This window comes from Haemaphysalis longicornis, unplaced genomic scaffold (genome assembly GCF_048455015.1).
Source record: "Haemaphysalis longicornis isolate Haplotype H1 unplaced genomic scaffold, Haemaphysalis longicornis Haplotype H1 scaffold_8, whole genome shotgun sequence".
In the NCBI taxonomy this organism is placed as follows: Eukaryota; Metazoa; Arthropoda; class Arachnida; order Ixodida; family Ixodidae; genus Haemaphysalis; species Haemaphysalis longicornis.
Window position 1 is genome coordinate 129263705 of NW_027526445.1, and position 15651 is coordinate 129279355.

A 15651-nucleotide genomic window follows, 5' to 3' on the forward strand; every position below is an offset into this window, starting at 1 on the left:
AGCAAAAAATGGACGGGAATGTCAGCCTATGTGAAGCTGACATAGACACCAGTGTGCTTGGCCATCCAGCATGAAGCACACAGCAAAAAAAGATGATGATGATTGTGGTGTTTAATGTGCCAAAGCTACCCATGGACCATGAGACACACCATAGTGGAAGGTTCCGGATTAATTTCGACCAGTTGGAGACCTTCGATCGTGGCGACCACCACGGCTGGGATCAAACCCCGTGCCCTTGGGCTCAGCAGCACAAGCAGCAAGAAAAACAAACAGACACAAGCATGTGAGGCTACAGATGTTACTTACTATCACACTAACACAAAACACACAAATGAACTACCAGAGGCTCAACTTGGAGCTCCTAACAACGCGGCATCAGCTGTGCACCCATTGGGAACAGCCTACATGAACGAAGAGATGCTAATGAACCTTACGTTTACTACTTCGGAGGCAAGGGCTATCCACAACCCAAACGACATCCTCATACAAATCCTGAAAAGAATTTGAATGAACGCCACTTGTTGGTGCAACAAACAGTCAATTGAAAACAGTCAGTAAACCTCAAAGCTCAACTCAAGGCTCTTACTGAGACATGGGGTGCGGGCTGTCATCCTTTGGGTACAGCTTACACAGAACAAAATAATGCTTAGGGGATCTTAAGTACGCAAACTCTCAACTAATTACAGTACTATCCATTCTTAAAAAAGCATCCTACAACAAGTCACGACAAGAATTCAGTCACAAGTCACGACAAATACGCGTTGACTTCACCAGACAGTCCACTCGTGCATTTTGGGTGAGGAGTGGATTCATGGTGTGGCATGAAGGTAGCGATGACAATCTAGAAGAATACGGAGCCAGTTAAGGTCAAAGAATCGCCGCCGAGCACCTATCTGCACTGCAACTAATGTCTCTCCCTCCACAATGACGTCACCCCGTCCAGAATATCAAGTGACTGAAAACCAACTGCTCTCATCCCATGCGCGCATCCTGTTCATCAGCCCTTCGAGCGGATGCCAGAATGCACTGCTGCTCCTTACCTAAAAACTGGTTTTCTCCTATCCTCCCTAAAATGTTGCCACTTTCACATGCCATGAGGCCTTTATGGACCCATCAAACCATTTTTTTCTGTTGTGTGACACTTGGTCTGCGTTCTTACAATTCAAAGGAAAGCGACAAGAAAGAAAAAGCAATGCACACACACGAATGGTGGGTGGCGGAGAAGGTACTGTCATGGGGCTGGTGCTTCGGGCCGGAGCATGCGTATGAGTGGCCCCAGTCCACGGAAAGAGCCGATGCTGGTGGTTGCCGAGCCAAAAAGAAGGTGCTGCCCTTTGTTGGGGGTGGCATATATAAACAGCCATACAGTCAAGTGGTGCCACACACTGGTGGCTTCCTAACAAAGGCTGGGCTGTGGTGACCTCTACAGGTACAAGGAGTGACGAACGAGCCGAAACATAAATGGAGGTATGATATGGGCATGGTGGCAGCTTTGCAGTCACTGTTTGACCTGAAGCACGAGAAGAATTTCGCCCTCTTTGCGTTCTCCACAAGGTACCACGACTAAAAATTTGTTGCTGTTTGAGGGACATGTGGAGGAAGGGGTTGCGCAGCCGTCCTGCTCAACAAGCGATGAGGGCAAGCCCAAGGACTTTCATCAGGGCCCCACACCAAGTTTAAACCACTCTGAAATGTGATTGCCGCACCTTTGCTAACCCAATATTAGCCCGCTGGTGGCGCTTGCTAAAACTCACCGCGATGCACTGACAAGGACCCGCAGCCAGAAACAAGCGCTCAAAACTGCTCACATTGCCTCTCGTTTGTTTTTATTTTGATCCAGGCGAAATCGGGGCGGCCAGAAGTTCAAGGAAACAGCCACGGCCGACGACGAGATGTCAGACAAGCCCGTCTCGGGGGCCGTGGTGCCCATCTGGGAGTCCGGTATCTTCTCCAGCATCGACCCCGACAACACTGGGTGAGTGGCGGGAACGTTTTTTTTTACCCCCCTTCCCCCCAGCCATGTCCATGCTTACGGGCATATGTGAGTGCATACCACATGACCAGGACATCAATTAGATATAAAAACAAAAAATGTCTTCATTTGACATGCGTCCTTCAGTGAGTGTTGCCTTTTTAATATAGTCTACGTTTTTCCCCTCATAATCGTCACGCTTTAATGGTGCGACTCTCTCTCTTTTTCCCTTAATGCCGGACTTGGAGGACGAAAACAGTCGCCATTCTTACTGCCGACCTCCTCACCTCAAGATACAGGTGGCCTAATTTTTATTAGCATGATTTTAAGCCGTCTTGCCTGGAAACAACAAAAAAAAAGTACAGAAAGATAGTGTGCAACTCTGCATTGTGGGCTGTGACAGCGAGAGCTACGTACTCGTGTAAAGCATTCACAGCGCCAACTGATCGATCCGTTATTGCCTTGCCTTGTTCTGTTCCATACAGAGACTGAACATTAAGCTGTTTTGATGTGACGTTGTGCGAGAAGTGAGGTCACTTTGTGGAAAGCTTCTCTCTCATCTTGGAATATGGCGACAGCATTCGGAGCATTGAAACTGTGTGTCGATGCATGCTTGCTTGTAGTGCATTGCTGATAGCTCCTTCCTGGCATGGAATGAAGTTGTTTGATTTGAGATCTCCATCTGTTCGAATGCTTCCGGCTATAGACGTCGGGCCTTCGAGGTAGATTTGTTCTTTGAGCATGAAGCCTCCCTGTTTTTGAACAGTTAACGAATGTCTTGCCTTTTAGAAGTTGCCTGCAGTGGAACTGGTTGATTTGTAGGTAGATGTTTTGTATTTGGCACGTCATTACATTTTTATTTCCATCGCATTGAAATGCTCGCAGAGATCTTTAAGCATTTTCACAGCCTGAAATTGTCGACATTGTCACCAGCACGCTTACACCCATTCATGTTTGTCTGTGTTTGTCCTTCTATTGCTCTTTAATAAGAATTGCATCACATACCTTGTCACAAGGAGGGCTCCTTATAAAAAGGTTTTCGTATATAGGCTGCTTGACTGCACAGTTATTTTTCCAATCAAAGCTGGTCACACTTGGTCCAAACATCTTTTTAATCGAACAGTACCCATATCGGAGCATTTCATGTTGACGGATTTTTAAACCTTTCTTTTTGCACCTTCCGATGAGTGCTAAAGGACTTAATTACTTGTGAGATTTACAAAAATATCTCGGACCACCTCCACTAACGGGAAACCTGGAGAGGGGCGAAGCATGCAGTGTATTAGCGTATTCTTGGCGCCTGGCGTTTTTGCCCACGGCGATAAAACCGTTGGGGGGTAGAGGTACACAGCTTTGCTGTAAAAGTCCCATGTCACCCGCCGCGGTGGCTCAGTGGCTAAGGCGTTGCGTTGCTGAGCACGAGGTCGCGGGTCTGATTCCCGTCCGCGGGGGCCACTTTTCTGATGGAGGCGAAAAGCAAGAACGCCTGCGTGTACGAGATTTTGGCGCACGTTAAAGATCCCCAGGTGGTCAAAATTAATCCGGAGCCCTCCTCCACTACGGCGCGCCTCATCGCCTGCGTTGCGTCGGCACGTTAATTAAACCCTACAATCAATCAATCAAAAGTCCCGTGTCTTTGAAGCGCGAAGCATTATAGTGCAAGACATTGGAAAATGAGTGTCTCGGCGTGTTATTTTAGTGCTAGTTCTAGCGTAAGACGTTGGAAAACAAGTGTCTTGGTGTTTTAGTGCCGCGACTACATGAAATGACGACGATGGCAGGATACGCCAAAAGCCCGAGCCCCTAAGGGCTTTGCCCCTAACGAAAACTTTACCGCATCTGGAAGCCGCCTTTGTTTTCCTTTTGCATGCTCCCCCAACACGTTTGAAAAATTTGAAGCTATCACTTTGATGGTGGGTGCATCGACTGCTGCAGTCATAATTAGCCTGTCCTGAAGCGAAACACAGGAGCACCCAACCTGAACCCTTGTAGTACACTGCAATATACCGTATTTGCTCGCGTAATGAACCCACTTTTTTTTTTTGCAGAAAAAAAAGTCAGCATGAATTTGGGGGTTGGGTTCATTATGCGGGAAAAAATTGCAACAGTTTTAAAAGTTAAAATTTCGCATAATAACATTGCTCAGAGAAGCGCTGTCAGAGCCTTGCCATTTTCGTAGAAACACGTAGGTGATTATGTAATCAAATTTCTTTTTTTATTTCCAACATGCTAGTGTCCCCTGCTTGCCGTGGAGCTGTCCTCCTTACAGAAGACGCTTGCCGCCTCTCATTTGTTCTCAGCTCACAGCTCACAGTTTTCTGTGCCGTCAAGGCACTCCAAAACTTCTTTTCGCACACCCGGAAACTTCCCTTTGTTGAGCCCACGAAACACACGGCGATCCCTGTTCACCGCCCAAAAACCTCTTTTTCTCCCGTAGCGTACACGCACTGGGTCAACACTGAAGTGCCGCCCAGCCGCGCGGTTTCCATGTGCATCAACGCATGCTCCACCACCTTCAGTTTAAATCCAGCTGTGTAGCTCATGTACTGGCCCATCGTATGGCGTGCACCAGGAGCACAAAAAAAGGTCGCAACACAGCTGAACAACAAAACCAAAGTCACGGAACAGCAAGAGCAGAGGAGTGTGGAGTACATTTAGTGCTTTGTTGTTACGCTACCAGAACCAACCAGAACAGCAAAGAGCAGAGAAGGAGTGCGGCGTACGTTTTGTGATTTGTTCGTACGCAGAAACGTTTTTATGGCGTAAGAAGGTTTGTTTTCCGTTCAACAGGCGGCACTCCGCAAGTGCACAATTCTTAAATTTTGAGCTACGGCATTCGTGCTCACGTCTCCTGCTACTGTTGAGATTTCTTTTTGTTGGAATGCGTTTTTAGCATTTCTGCGTGCACTGTTGTGCGATATCGAGTTACTGTGATCGTCTACGGCATCAGTGACCATGCTGAGATAAAAACATACTCCCACTGCATTTTTATTCAAAGTGACACAAAAGTAAATTCTCAAAAAGAGAAGTGGGGGGAGGAGGGTTCATTGCACGAGTGGGTTCATTACGCCAGTAAATACGGTAAATCTGGCTAAATGCCACGGACAATTTTTTACGGCGCTTTGACTGTGGCTGCCTCACTACTACGCTGGCAACACAGCACAGCGGCTAGGGCGTCGTTATGGTCCCTAGAAAGATCTAGGGACCATAGCGTCGTCGCCTGCAATCTGTGCACTACAGCTGATTTCTAGTCAAGAGTTTGATGACGTTCGTCTGGTCAGGTATCATGATGAGGACGAAATGCGGTCACTGACCAAGTCAAGGTGAAAACACATAGACGTTTCGGAACCCGTACGGGTTCCTTGTTCATACTAAGCAGGCAAGAGCCGTAAGTCGCTTCTATTTGCTGATTTCGCAGCGTTTTTTTTATGCCGTGCCCTTTGTGGTCTAATGTTCCTTCGAAGGCAACGTCCGATGGTTAATAATTGGTGTCCTCGGCGAGCATAGCTGCCGTTCTCTTTTGGCGATATCGCGTTGATTTCGCGCAGTGATTTTCCATCCTTACCACTCTGCTGGTGACAAGGTGCACTTTGGCAGCTTCGGCAAGTTTTGCCCGGTGCGACCCGGCACGCAGCAGTGAGGCATCTTGCAAACCACTGCAGCCACTTATCCAGGTGAAGTGAAATTCATCACAGCTGAGTCGTAGTGCACAAAGTCCGCCATGCTGTACGGACCAAAACATTGCTCCCGTTTTCTGCTTCCCCTCTCACGACCCGCACGTACCGCGGAGGTGTTATCAAACCTGTTTCGTTGTGGGTTCTGACATACCCCACTGGGCTTTGGTTGTACTGGGTTAAAGGGGTTTATTATAAAATAGGAAAAGAAAGCGCGTACAAGCGACTACATTTGGCTGCAGCACAGAAAAGCGAGTGAAGTGGGCGGCGGGGCGCTCACGTACATAACTCGATGCTGTGGCCTGCTCAAGGTTTACCACGCTCCGCCGTAGGGATGTAGAGAGGGATCAAACTCATGGAGGAGGGGGGGGGGGGGGGGGGGGGGGGGGGGAGGGAGGGAGGGTAGGGGCGGTTGTTTCCACCGGTGGCGTGGGAAGGGTGTTGCATATACCCACTGGGCTTAACTGCGTGGTGCCATCTGTTAGTTCCAATCGTAAGAAAACTGGAAACAGCAAAGGAGAATGGGAAAGAGTGCTGGGCTCAGTGGGCTCATTGACGTGGCGGGTGTGGCTTCACAAACGTGACGTCAGGGTCTCTGCTAACCTTTTCTTTCCGCCATGAGGCCTCCTAACGGGACCTTAAATGCCCCATTCTGCGAAAAAAAAAGGGCCATTGTTGTTGTCTGGTCAAGAAATTGACTACCGCTGTAATAAATAAACACATGTCTGATCCGCTGGGATTTGAAGCCATGGCTCTAAAGCAGCAGTCCTGGTCCTCTACCAACTGTGTTACATCAGCCATTTTTTTTTTCTTAATTACACATTAATCATGAGAATTGTATGCACTTACAAGGCGCCCTGTATAAGCAGTCTGAAGTCATTCAGAGTTTAAGAAGGGCCAAAGGTCTGAACTAAAAGCTTGTTGCGAGCGGTAGAGCACAAGTTGTTGTTGTCGTTGTTGTTGTTCCTTTTTCCTGGACACGTACCCACTTGGGGGATTGGCCAGGAATCAGGAGCTTTGAGGGGATAATGTGCCCGTTTTAGAAAATTCACAAAACTGTAAATTGGAAGCGTGCAAGTTGAAAAATATAGTGCGTGCCACGTGGGTAGGACAGGGGCACACCAACCGTGAAGACATCGATTCCAGGGAAGCTGTGGTGTGTGCCAGTCTACTTGCTCATACAGTTGAACCCCTTTATAAGAGACACGTACCAGGGAGCAGTTTCTGTCTCTTATACGAGATGTCTCTTATAAGCAGGGTACCATGTTTTCACTTACTAATCAGACCCTAGTTCAATGTGGGCACCGTATAACTAAAATAAGCTCAAAAGAATGCTACAGCATGTTTCAAAAGATTCATTCTAATTATTGTTTGGTCCCAGAATTTATGAAACTTTGTTTGCTTCATGACTGTATTTACACTGTTTTTTACAACCTATTCTACAAGCTTTTTTTCCTTTCCTTGTTTGTGGAAGATGAATCGTAGATGTTGAGTTCACAAGCCTGATGAATAGCCAGAGCGCAGAGCTTCTTCCGCTGTGTGCTCAGGCTATTCATTACGCTTGCAGGACTCAACGTCTGCAGTGCTTCTTGATTGGGAGCTACGCGAGTAGGAGAGCCCGCATGTGTGGTCACGCTCCATACAATGAATGGCAGTAAGCTTCAACTACTTCTGTCAGTTGCATTTCCATTGGCAGGGCTTCTCATTGTCATTTCATAGCTGACTGAACCACTTTGTGTTTGCTGAAGTTATAGTAAATAGCGACTGCAGGCGTCTGTCGTCCACCTGTGTTTCCACAATGGAAGCAACTGCAATTAGTGACTGGTGGCACTGCATCTGAAGTTAGAATGTCTGTTACAAGTGAGATTATTGATTAAACTTCAAGGATGACTTGTCCCTTATAACCAATCTTCTACATCCAATGTCTGTTATAAAAGAGGTCGATTTAATGGGAAAGATAGGGCAGCCAACCATGTGGGTGAATAGTGTCTCTTATACCCATTTGTCTCTTACATCAGTGTCTCTTATAACGAGGTTCAGCTGTACAATTAAAGGAGCCATGAAGAGAAAATACAACTTCGTTTGATTTGAAAGAACTAGGATTCAGTATCTCACTCAGCTCCATTACAGCCACAAAAGATGTTTTTTAACGAAAAAAAGCAAGAAGTATTTAAGAACTCTCAAATTTTGCGCCACAGTGACGTGTTATGAGCAAGAATGATGTCATACGGGCCGACAATAAAACTTAATTTTCAGTGCGTTAACTGCACGTTAGCATTCAAGTGATGCAGTCAAATGGGACTAGAGGCCCCATTACAGACATCCAGTCATGTGTCGTCGCGACAGGTCAGTTAGGCGGCCGCCAACCACACAAACAAGGTTCCGTGACGTCATAGAAAAGTTGCGGGAAATTGGCTAGGGGGTTGCGACTGCTTCACACGTTTTCTTCAATATCTCCGTTATTTGTTCGAGGATTGCGATGATATTGGTAGCATTGTTATCGGGACTAAGCAGTCTTTCTAATAAACCCAACTTGAGTTTTGTCTTCATGGCTCCTTTAACACCTTTAGACAAAGAAAAGAAACCTAAGAACGAGACTGAAACTCAGGGTAGCACAAAAAGAGCTGGAGTAATTCATGCCAAAAGACAAAGAAACTAAATCGAGGAAAGGGATATGAATACAGAGTTGCAGGAAAGAAGTTTTTAATAAGCATCACCAGGCTTTCGTCTACAATGGATGTAATCAGACGTAAGTGCCCTGAAGAATTTTTTAAGCCAGTCAGCAAAGGCCAACTGCACTCAAATTTCACCTCAACCAAATTTATTTTTAATGCGTAGTAAGTACCACCAAATCAGCTGGGACACGAGTGGTAGGCCCGTGAAATGCCTCGTCGGTCAGAAGCGTTTAAAAAAGTTCCACCGCAGACCACGCTGCACCTGCCGGCAGATCAAGTAAACTGCGATGATGCGCCTGTGGTGCTCCAACCAACGGATACTTCTTCCTCTGGCCAGCCACACAACTGGAGATCCGGTCGAGCTGTGTGAACTTTTACGAGTTCCTTTCTTTTTTTTTTTTTTTTAGTCCAGGCTAATATGCCCCTCCCCTGTGTTCTGTAAATATGTCACCTCTATCATCTGTCTCTCCTCTCTATGAATCTGTCATCCTCTGCCCCAACCCCTACACCAGCAGGCCTTTCGGTGTCCACCCCTAGGTGTGACAATTTACGCCTGCTGGTGGCTTTTCCTTTCCTTTTTCTTGACAATAAATTCATTCATTTTGCTGCCCCGCGCGCACGTAGAGCTTGCGTGCAGGCTTTCTCCCGAGCAGCTGACCGTTCGGCCGCTCACTTGCCGGCCGCAACGTCATTTTAATGGCCGCGCTCTCCTTGATTTCGGTTTCAAAGTCGTCGATTTTCTCTGACCGCTTGCGGCACCCATGCACGTATTTCAGCTTCTGTATTTTGCATTTTGCTTTCTCTTTAGGCAAACTAAAAATAGTGTTTTCAAGAGGTGGAAATTTTGAGTGCAGTTGGCCTTTAAAGGTAAAAAAGCTTCAGTGACATGGTGATGTAAACAAAAGATTCTCTGGCGCCATGGAAAAAGGTTCTGAGTACACGAGATATGATGCAAACTATAGGGACTGTGCAAGAAGACTGCTGCATCATTTTGCGGGTGCTTCCCGAACTACGCAGTGGGTAGCCAAGCAGGCAATGGTGGTGTAGCTTTGCTGTAATGGTGACTTCGTGGCTTGCGCAAGAAGTTCTTTGTTGTGAACTGTGCTAACGTCTACTCTAGTTCTCCTCTAGAAATGAAGTTCTTTCGATTTTTAGCATGTTCATCCCTTCATGACGAGTGAACATGAGGAATATGCAGTGCGAGTTGCGTTAAGGAAGTGCTCGTTTACATTTTGTTGTACGTCCGTGTGCAAAAGACGGGTGTAAATGGTTCTTGGAACCAAATGGTAGCTGACAAAGAGGATAAGAATATGCAGTGCAGATTTCGTTGGTGGTAGACGATCGATGGATCCAAGGTTTCTGTCATACGTGCCTGCAATTTTCCCGCCGTCCTAACGCAAAACGCCTGGGATAGCTGAAGACAGGGGATGTGTTTATAAACTGCCAGTTTCTTTCCTGTATTTGCTAGTTATCAGGTAATACTTTTCGTGTCTTGAAATCTTGTTACCCATTCCAGGCAGGGAAATTGTCAGAGCATTTTGTGGATGACTACGAACATTAATGTCGCTTTATTTTCTTGTGCACTGCTAAGGTTTTTTATTTTTAGCCATCGTGGCTTTCGGTCACTTCCCGCAGCTAACGATCTTATAATCAACTCCTATACGTCCTGATGTGCGCGTATTTTTGTTGAGTATTCTGATCTGCTACCTCACCTCCTGCTTTCTTCTTTTTGGCTCTAATATTGACTGCGCTGGATCGCAGCATGGAGATATTTTGGATCTGTCGTGTTTTTTCATTGCTCGCTGCGGCTACCAAAATTAATGTGATGAGAACTGTTTATTATTGATCAGCAATATTGACAGCTTAGTTCAACGAATTCGCCGCTGAAAATAGCGTTCGATCACAGCACTTGTCGCCTGGCCTGGTGTCTGTTTGTCACATTTTGTTTGGCACAAGGGCAATGCGGTAGGCACGGCAGCAAGCACAGCTTTTGTGCACGCCCCTGAAGAGAGGGTTGATTTCATTTCTAGCGCAAAGTGCATGCGGCAGTCGTCGAACTAACGATAAAAGCAGCCACCTTTTTCCAAGGTTATCCACACATAGTAAACACACCTTTCTTGCTGAGAATGTCCTTGATACAACCGGTCACATAGTTAAGACAGTTTCCTCGAAACACAAGCACATACTTTTTTTCTGAGGTAAGGATGTGTTGGTTCACAAGTGCAGGGGGCTCAATAATGAACGAACCTGTGTTAACGCCTCCTTTTTGCGGAGTTTTTAATGTCGGACGAGTCTTGCTTTAAGCAGTTGCACTACCGTTTACATGTAGACAGCTCCAAAGCCTAATTAAGGGTGGTCAAAAACGCGAATTGCCACGGTGTCACATGGTGTTTGTTTGCTCGACGGGTGCAGTCATCTTTGACTGTGCAGTTCTGTGCAGCGCTGCATCGCCCAGACGTGTTGCGAACGTGCTTGATCTTGAGAAATTTTATGCCCTGTTCCTCATTGGCACCATTAAAAAAAATCCAGAGATGTCAGTATGGCAAAATTCCGCTCGCTGGATTACATTGTTCGCCTCCGCAAACGCCTGTCTAGTAGAGCCCCGTTTACATTGACCCGATGAGGGCGCGTTGAGCTGAAATAAACAGGTTTTTTGGACTCGACGCACTCATGTATAAGCGGACGCGGTGAGTCGAAAAGCTGTCGGGGCGAGTCTGGTCGACTCGCAGGCAGGGGGTGGGTTGACGCGCTCGTCGGGCTGAGTCGGCGGGCCGTGGGGAGCTGTATACCATATTTGCACGATTATAACGCGCCACCGATTGTACCGCACGGGTAGGTTCGCGCAGGAAAATCCGAAAACATAATTGGACGTCGGCTTTACCCAGAAGATGTAAAATACATGACACTACTTACCTAGAAGAAGGAGATTTTATTTTGCGCGTGCAACTGTGGCAGCTCTGTAAACTTGCTTATCCAGCTCCTGCAGGGAATAAAGCTATAGTGGGAAACATTGAAGCTGTTTGCGATTTCAAGTGTCTTGCCCTTCATAATTCTACGTGTGACGGGGTAATTGCAATAGTAGAAAAATGTGTAACAGCTGACCTAGGTATGTCATTCAGGAATAAGTGTGCCGAAATTCACTCACGTGATATTGAAGGATTTTTTTATTGGATTGAGTCGGATTTTGGGAGGACCTCGTGCCTATGGCAATGTTGCTGGCTGATTTAAAACCTGTTTCTGTTTTGAGCCCGACTGTAATGCGCACACAAATTTTTAGCAAAAGAAGGTGCGCGCTAGAATCGTAAAAATACGGTAGCTCCTTCTCTGGCAATCCCCCGGCCCCCTAGCCTCGACTCTTTGAAAGGAGCTCATATATACGCGGGAGGGGTCGAGGTAGCTGAACCCGCCAGTCGACTCGACCCTCCCTCGTTGGGTCCATGTATCCGGGACTTAGGTGGCTGTGGCGTGCCTATCCCATCAAAGGACACCGGCGCGGCCGATGGTGGCACTGGCATGGTGGAGCAGCTTCAGGTTGTTGCATGCTTTCTATATGATAGGCATGTCACCTGTGCTCTCTCTTTCCCTCACAGTTTACAGCAAGGAAAGCAGAGACATTTTCAGTATGCTTCGCAATAAAGTCTGTGTTGTTCTCCTTATATGGATGTGAAGGATTGGGTGACACAAAATTTCTCGTGGCACAAATGAGCTAGTCACAAAGTGGGACAATTGAGCGCTATACAAACTGACCAAGACCACATAGCACAGCCACCTTGGAGAGGGCGTGGAAAATGCTTAAGTTATCCAGCTTAACAGTGTTGGATGGGGTAGTCGCATATAAATACCAATTGCGCTAATAATCTCCTACATTGGCCGCTCGCTGTCGTATACGGAGAGACTGCAGAAGTGGGCTCCCCCACCTCATCAGCTGCAGGGGAGATTGCAGATGTGTAATGTTCCAGATAGATTTCCTGTTCCATAACACTTGTAAGCCTGTTTCTCTTTCGTTATTCTTGCATGGTGCTATGACAAAGCAGGGTTCGTGGCTGACGTGATGCTTTTGCAGAAATATTTATACAAAAAGCAGTTCTCAGCTTTTGTTCTCAGCAGTTCTCAACGGGGGCCCGCAGCTCCGTCAAGCTGTCCTTGAGATGGATTTTTCTGCCGGCCTCCGGCATTGTGTACTATGTACATGATGTCAATAAAGTTCATTGTTCATGTTCATGTTCATCAAGCACGTCAGCATTGTGGTAGTTCTGTCCCCCGCCGCGGCGCTGTTTCTTGGCTAGTCCGTTGAAAGCCAGCAGTGAATGTTTGATGGCTTATTTCCCCACAAGTCCATCAGACATAGCCAGGTATGTTTAAACTTACATTTTGTGTCTATTTCTTGCTTAAGCTACTCAAGGGCATGTGTTGGGAAAATAAGTGTGGCCTTGAAATGTTCATACAGCCGTGTTTCGACGGATGCCACGGTTTCCATGCAAAAATGCTCGCACGCACAAGATAGGTTGGAAGTTCCATTCCAGAAGGCAACCCATTTGCGCAGCCAAGAGGCGACTTTCTTGAGCTACTGTATACCTGGCAACATTCTTGTGTTCAGTGCTGGAATGTGCATCTGTGTGATTCAGCTCTTGGGTATGAGGTCCAGTTGCAAAGAAGTCAACTTTGTTTTGGTACCATTTGTGTGCCCTAGCTTTCTTTCTGTTGAGGACACATCACAGTTGGTGTCCTCAATAAAATTATCGATGTTGGCAGCTAAAGTTTGCGTGTCAGTCTTGGGACGAAATAGAAGTCAGTTCAGCTCTAAAACACAGGGAAAATTGGGAGAGGCGTGCATTCAGATAACAATATCGTGGTGGTGGTGCTAGTTTGTGGAAATTTTTTCGCATTTTGTGTTCGTTTTGTTTTCCAACTGGGACAGTGTAGCCAATCGAGGCATAGCACTGACTGCATTTTAGCGCATTCAATTGAAAAAGATGTACCATACGGCCCGGTGTCAGTCAACTCCATTTGAGCTCAGTTTGTCAGCCATGCGAAGTGGAGGAATAAATCGTAGGACGAAGGAAGCATAGGTCAGTGCATATGTGCCGAAGGTTACAGCGTCAATTTTTTTTCCCTGTACATTCAAGCAAGGGCTCACCAAGAGGATAGAATTTTTCAGCTTTGATTCATCTAAAGGAACGTTTGCTTTCGAAAGCAGTCAGAATGTAGCCCCCCCACATGAGGCTTTGTGCCACTTTTCCTGTGCACTCCAGCCTAGCCCGCTCTTAGTTGGCGTATGTGCTTCACATTTGGTGTGGGATTTTGCCTGAGAAATAACTAGATAAACATTTTAGGGCCGGTTGGGCTGTTTAGACGTCACAGTTGCAATTGTGGGAGGGAAGACAACAGACTGAAGCAGGAAAAGCACAGGAGAATTCCAGATGGCTATTAAGTATAATATACTTACTTTTGCAACAGATCCTTGACCGTATCTTGTAAGCAACGAACAGAATGCACCACAGCGGCCTTAAAGGGGCCATGCAGACAAAATACAAGTTTGGTTCATTCGAAAGATTACCTAGTTAGAACCATACTGACACTGCTTTTAGCGCAAACTTCACTAAAATAAGCGACATAATTAGGAAAAAAGGGAATGGCCATGTGATCCACTTGCTCATTTCCAGCAACAGAACCTATGATGTCATATGTCCAGTTGTGCGATTGGCTGAGGCCGGCAACAGCAAATGCAAATCAGGCAGGGTCTGCCCTTACGTTTACGGCACATTCTTTTTATTACAGTAAGAATGGGGGGGTAAACAGTAGAAGTTGTGAAAGTGCACGTAAGTGCCGATGCGTACTACTCGCTGTTGGTACTGCACGCACTATGCTTGTTTTAGCTGCTCAGCATTGCGGCACTTTGGGGTTGTCTCAGACGACACTGGCCAATTAGCGTAAGTCTTACGTGACCACACGTGTCCTGCGAAGGCAATGTTTCACGAAACAATTATTTTCTACCTCAAGGAAAAGAAGCCAGGTGCAAATACAGTCAACAACAAAGCAAAGGCAGGCAACGTCCCGGCGCAGTTAGGTGGCATATCATCTAGGAGGACTGATGGCAAAAAAGGCTCTGCAGTCGGCTGCCGAGCCTAATTGCGGACTAGGTTTCACTTGAAGACCTGTTCTTGGGACGTCATTGCAGACCTCACAAAAACGCACGATTTGGCGGGAGAATCAAAATTTTAACTTAAATTGACTCATTTTTCAGTGAATAAAGCATTGCTTGCTTCCGGAAAAGTGCTGGGGGCACTGTAAAACACGAAATCTTTGGAATGAAACAAACTTGTATTTTGTCTCTTTAAGTTGATTCCAGGTCGTTCAGAAGAAAAAAGGTGAGTGTTGCCTTCGTGCCTTGAGATCTCGTGAACCCATCCCCCCCCCCCTTTTCCTTTCTGGTGGAGGGGGTGGCTGATGGGCATAAGAATTTGGATGTGTGTGCAATGAAGATCAATTCACGGTGGTTCTTCATTTGCTTTGATCTGTTATCTGTCATCTGTTATCTGAGATAACAGATGAAAGCAAAGAACCACTCCCCAACATGGGACCCCTGTCCAGCAGTACGTAGCACTGGCCCCCAAAGGGGGCCGAGGTATTCAGTCCCCTTCTCCCTCGTCCCGAAATTTTCCAGCTCCGGGGGCGGGAGAGAGGATTGGTGATAGAGAAGGGAAGTAACCGTGCAAAGGAACCACTACAGATAATTTTTCCTCACAAGCCAAGCTGAGCATCTTCTAAGTGCACTGTCGCCATGTCGAGCATCTTCTAGTGTACTGTCGCCATGTCGAGCAGTCGTTTTGCAATACCCCTTAATAAAAACAAGCGCTAAAAATATATGTAAAGTTCGCTTCGTCACAACTGAACTGATTTTTTATTTTTTGTTTCGTGTTTTTCCTGTTCTCGTTTCCTTTCCTGTTCTCCTGTTTTTCCTTTTTAAACTTTGCGTTATTTCCGGATGAGTTTGGCTTGTTAAGCGTAACAATGGCTGCTGCTTAATTTTGCTGCATGCACGGCGGCTGGTTATTGTGACATGAAAGGCCAGAACTGAGCTAAAAGCATCACCGCGGGCGCGTTCGCTCTCTTTTTCAATCTCCCTAGACGATCACTTTGGTGCGCATTAACAACTCCGACTGTGTTCGAAATTGGAACACTTTCGGGAGACTTGGAAGCTATCTGACCCGCGGTCTGCTACCGAACCGGAGCACGCAACGCGTGCGCTTTTGTGCCCAACCGCGTACTTATCTACTGTTCAAACTGCCCGCGTCGCGCAGTGACCAAAAGCCACGTGACCCTCCGACTG

The 15651-nt window shown here is 46.6% G+C and overlaps 1 protein-coding gene across 4 annotated transcripts in view; it reads left to right on the forward strand.

The window, feature by feature from the left end:
- The window catches only part of LOC144149486 (uncharacterized), a 589882-nt gene that overhangs the window by 136730 nt on the left and 437501 nt on the right, over positions 1 to 15651 (forward strand). For all 4 annotated transcript variants that reach the window (XM_077681074.1, XM_077681075.1, XM_077681077.1 and 1 more), the window contains exon 7: positions 1841 to 1975. In XM_077681074.1, the coding sequence (XP_077537200.1) occupies positions 1841 to 1975 (135 nt within the window). The remainder of the gene's footprint in view (positions 1 to 1840; positions 1976 to 15651) is intronic.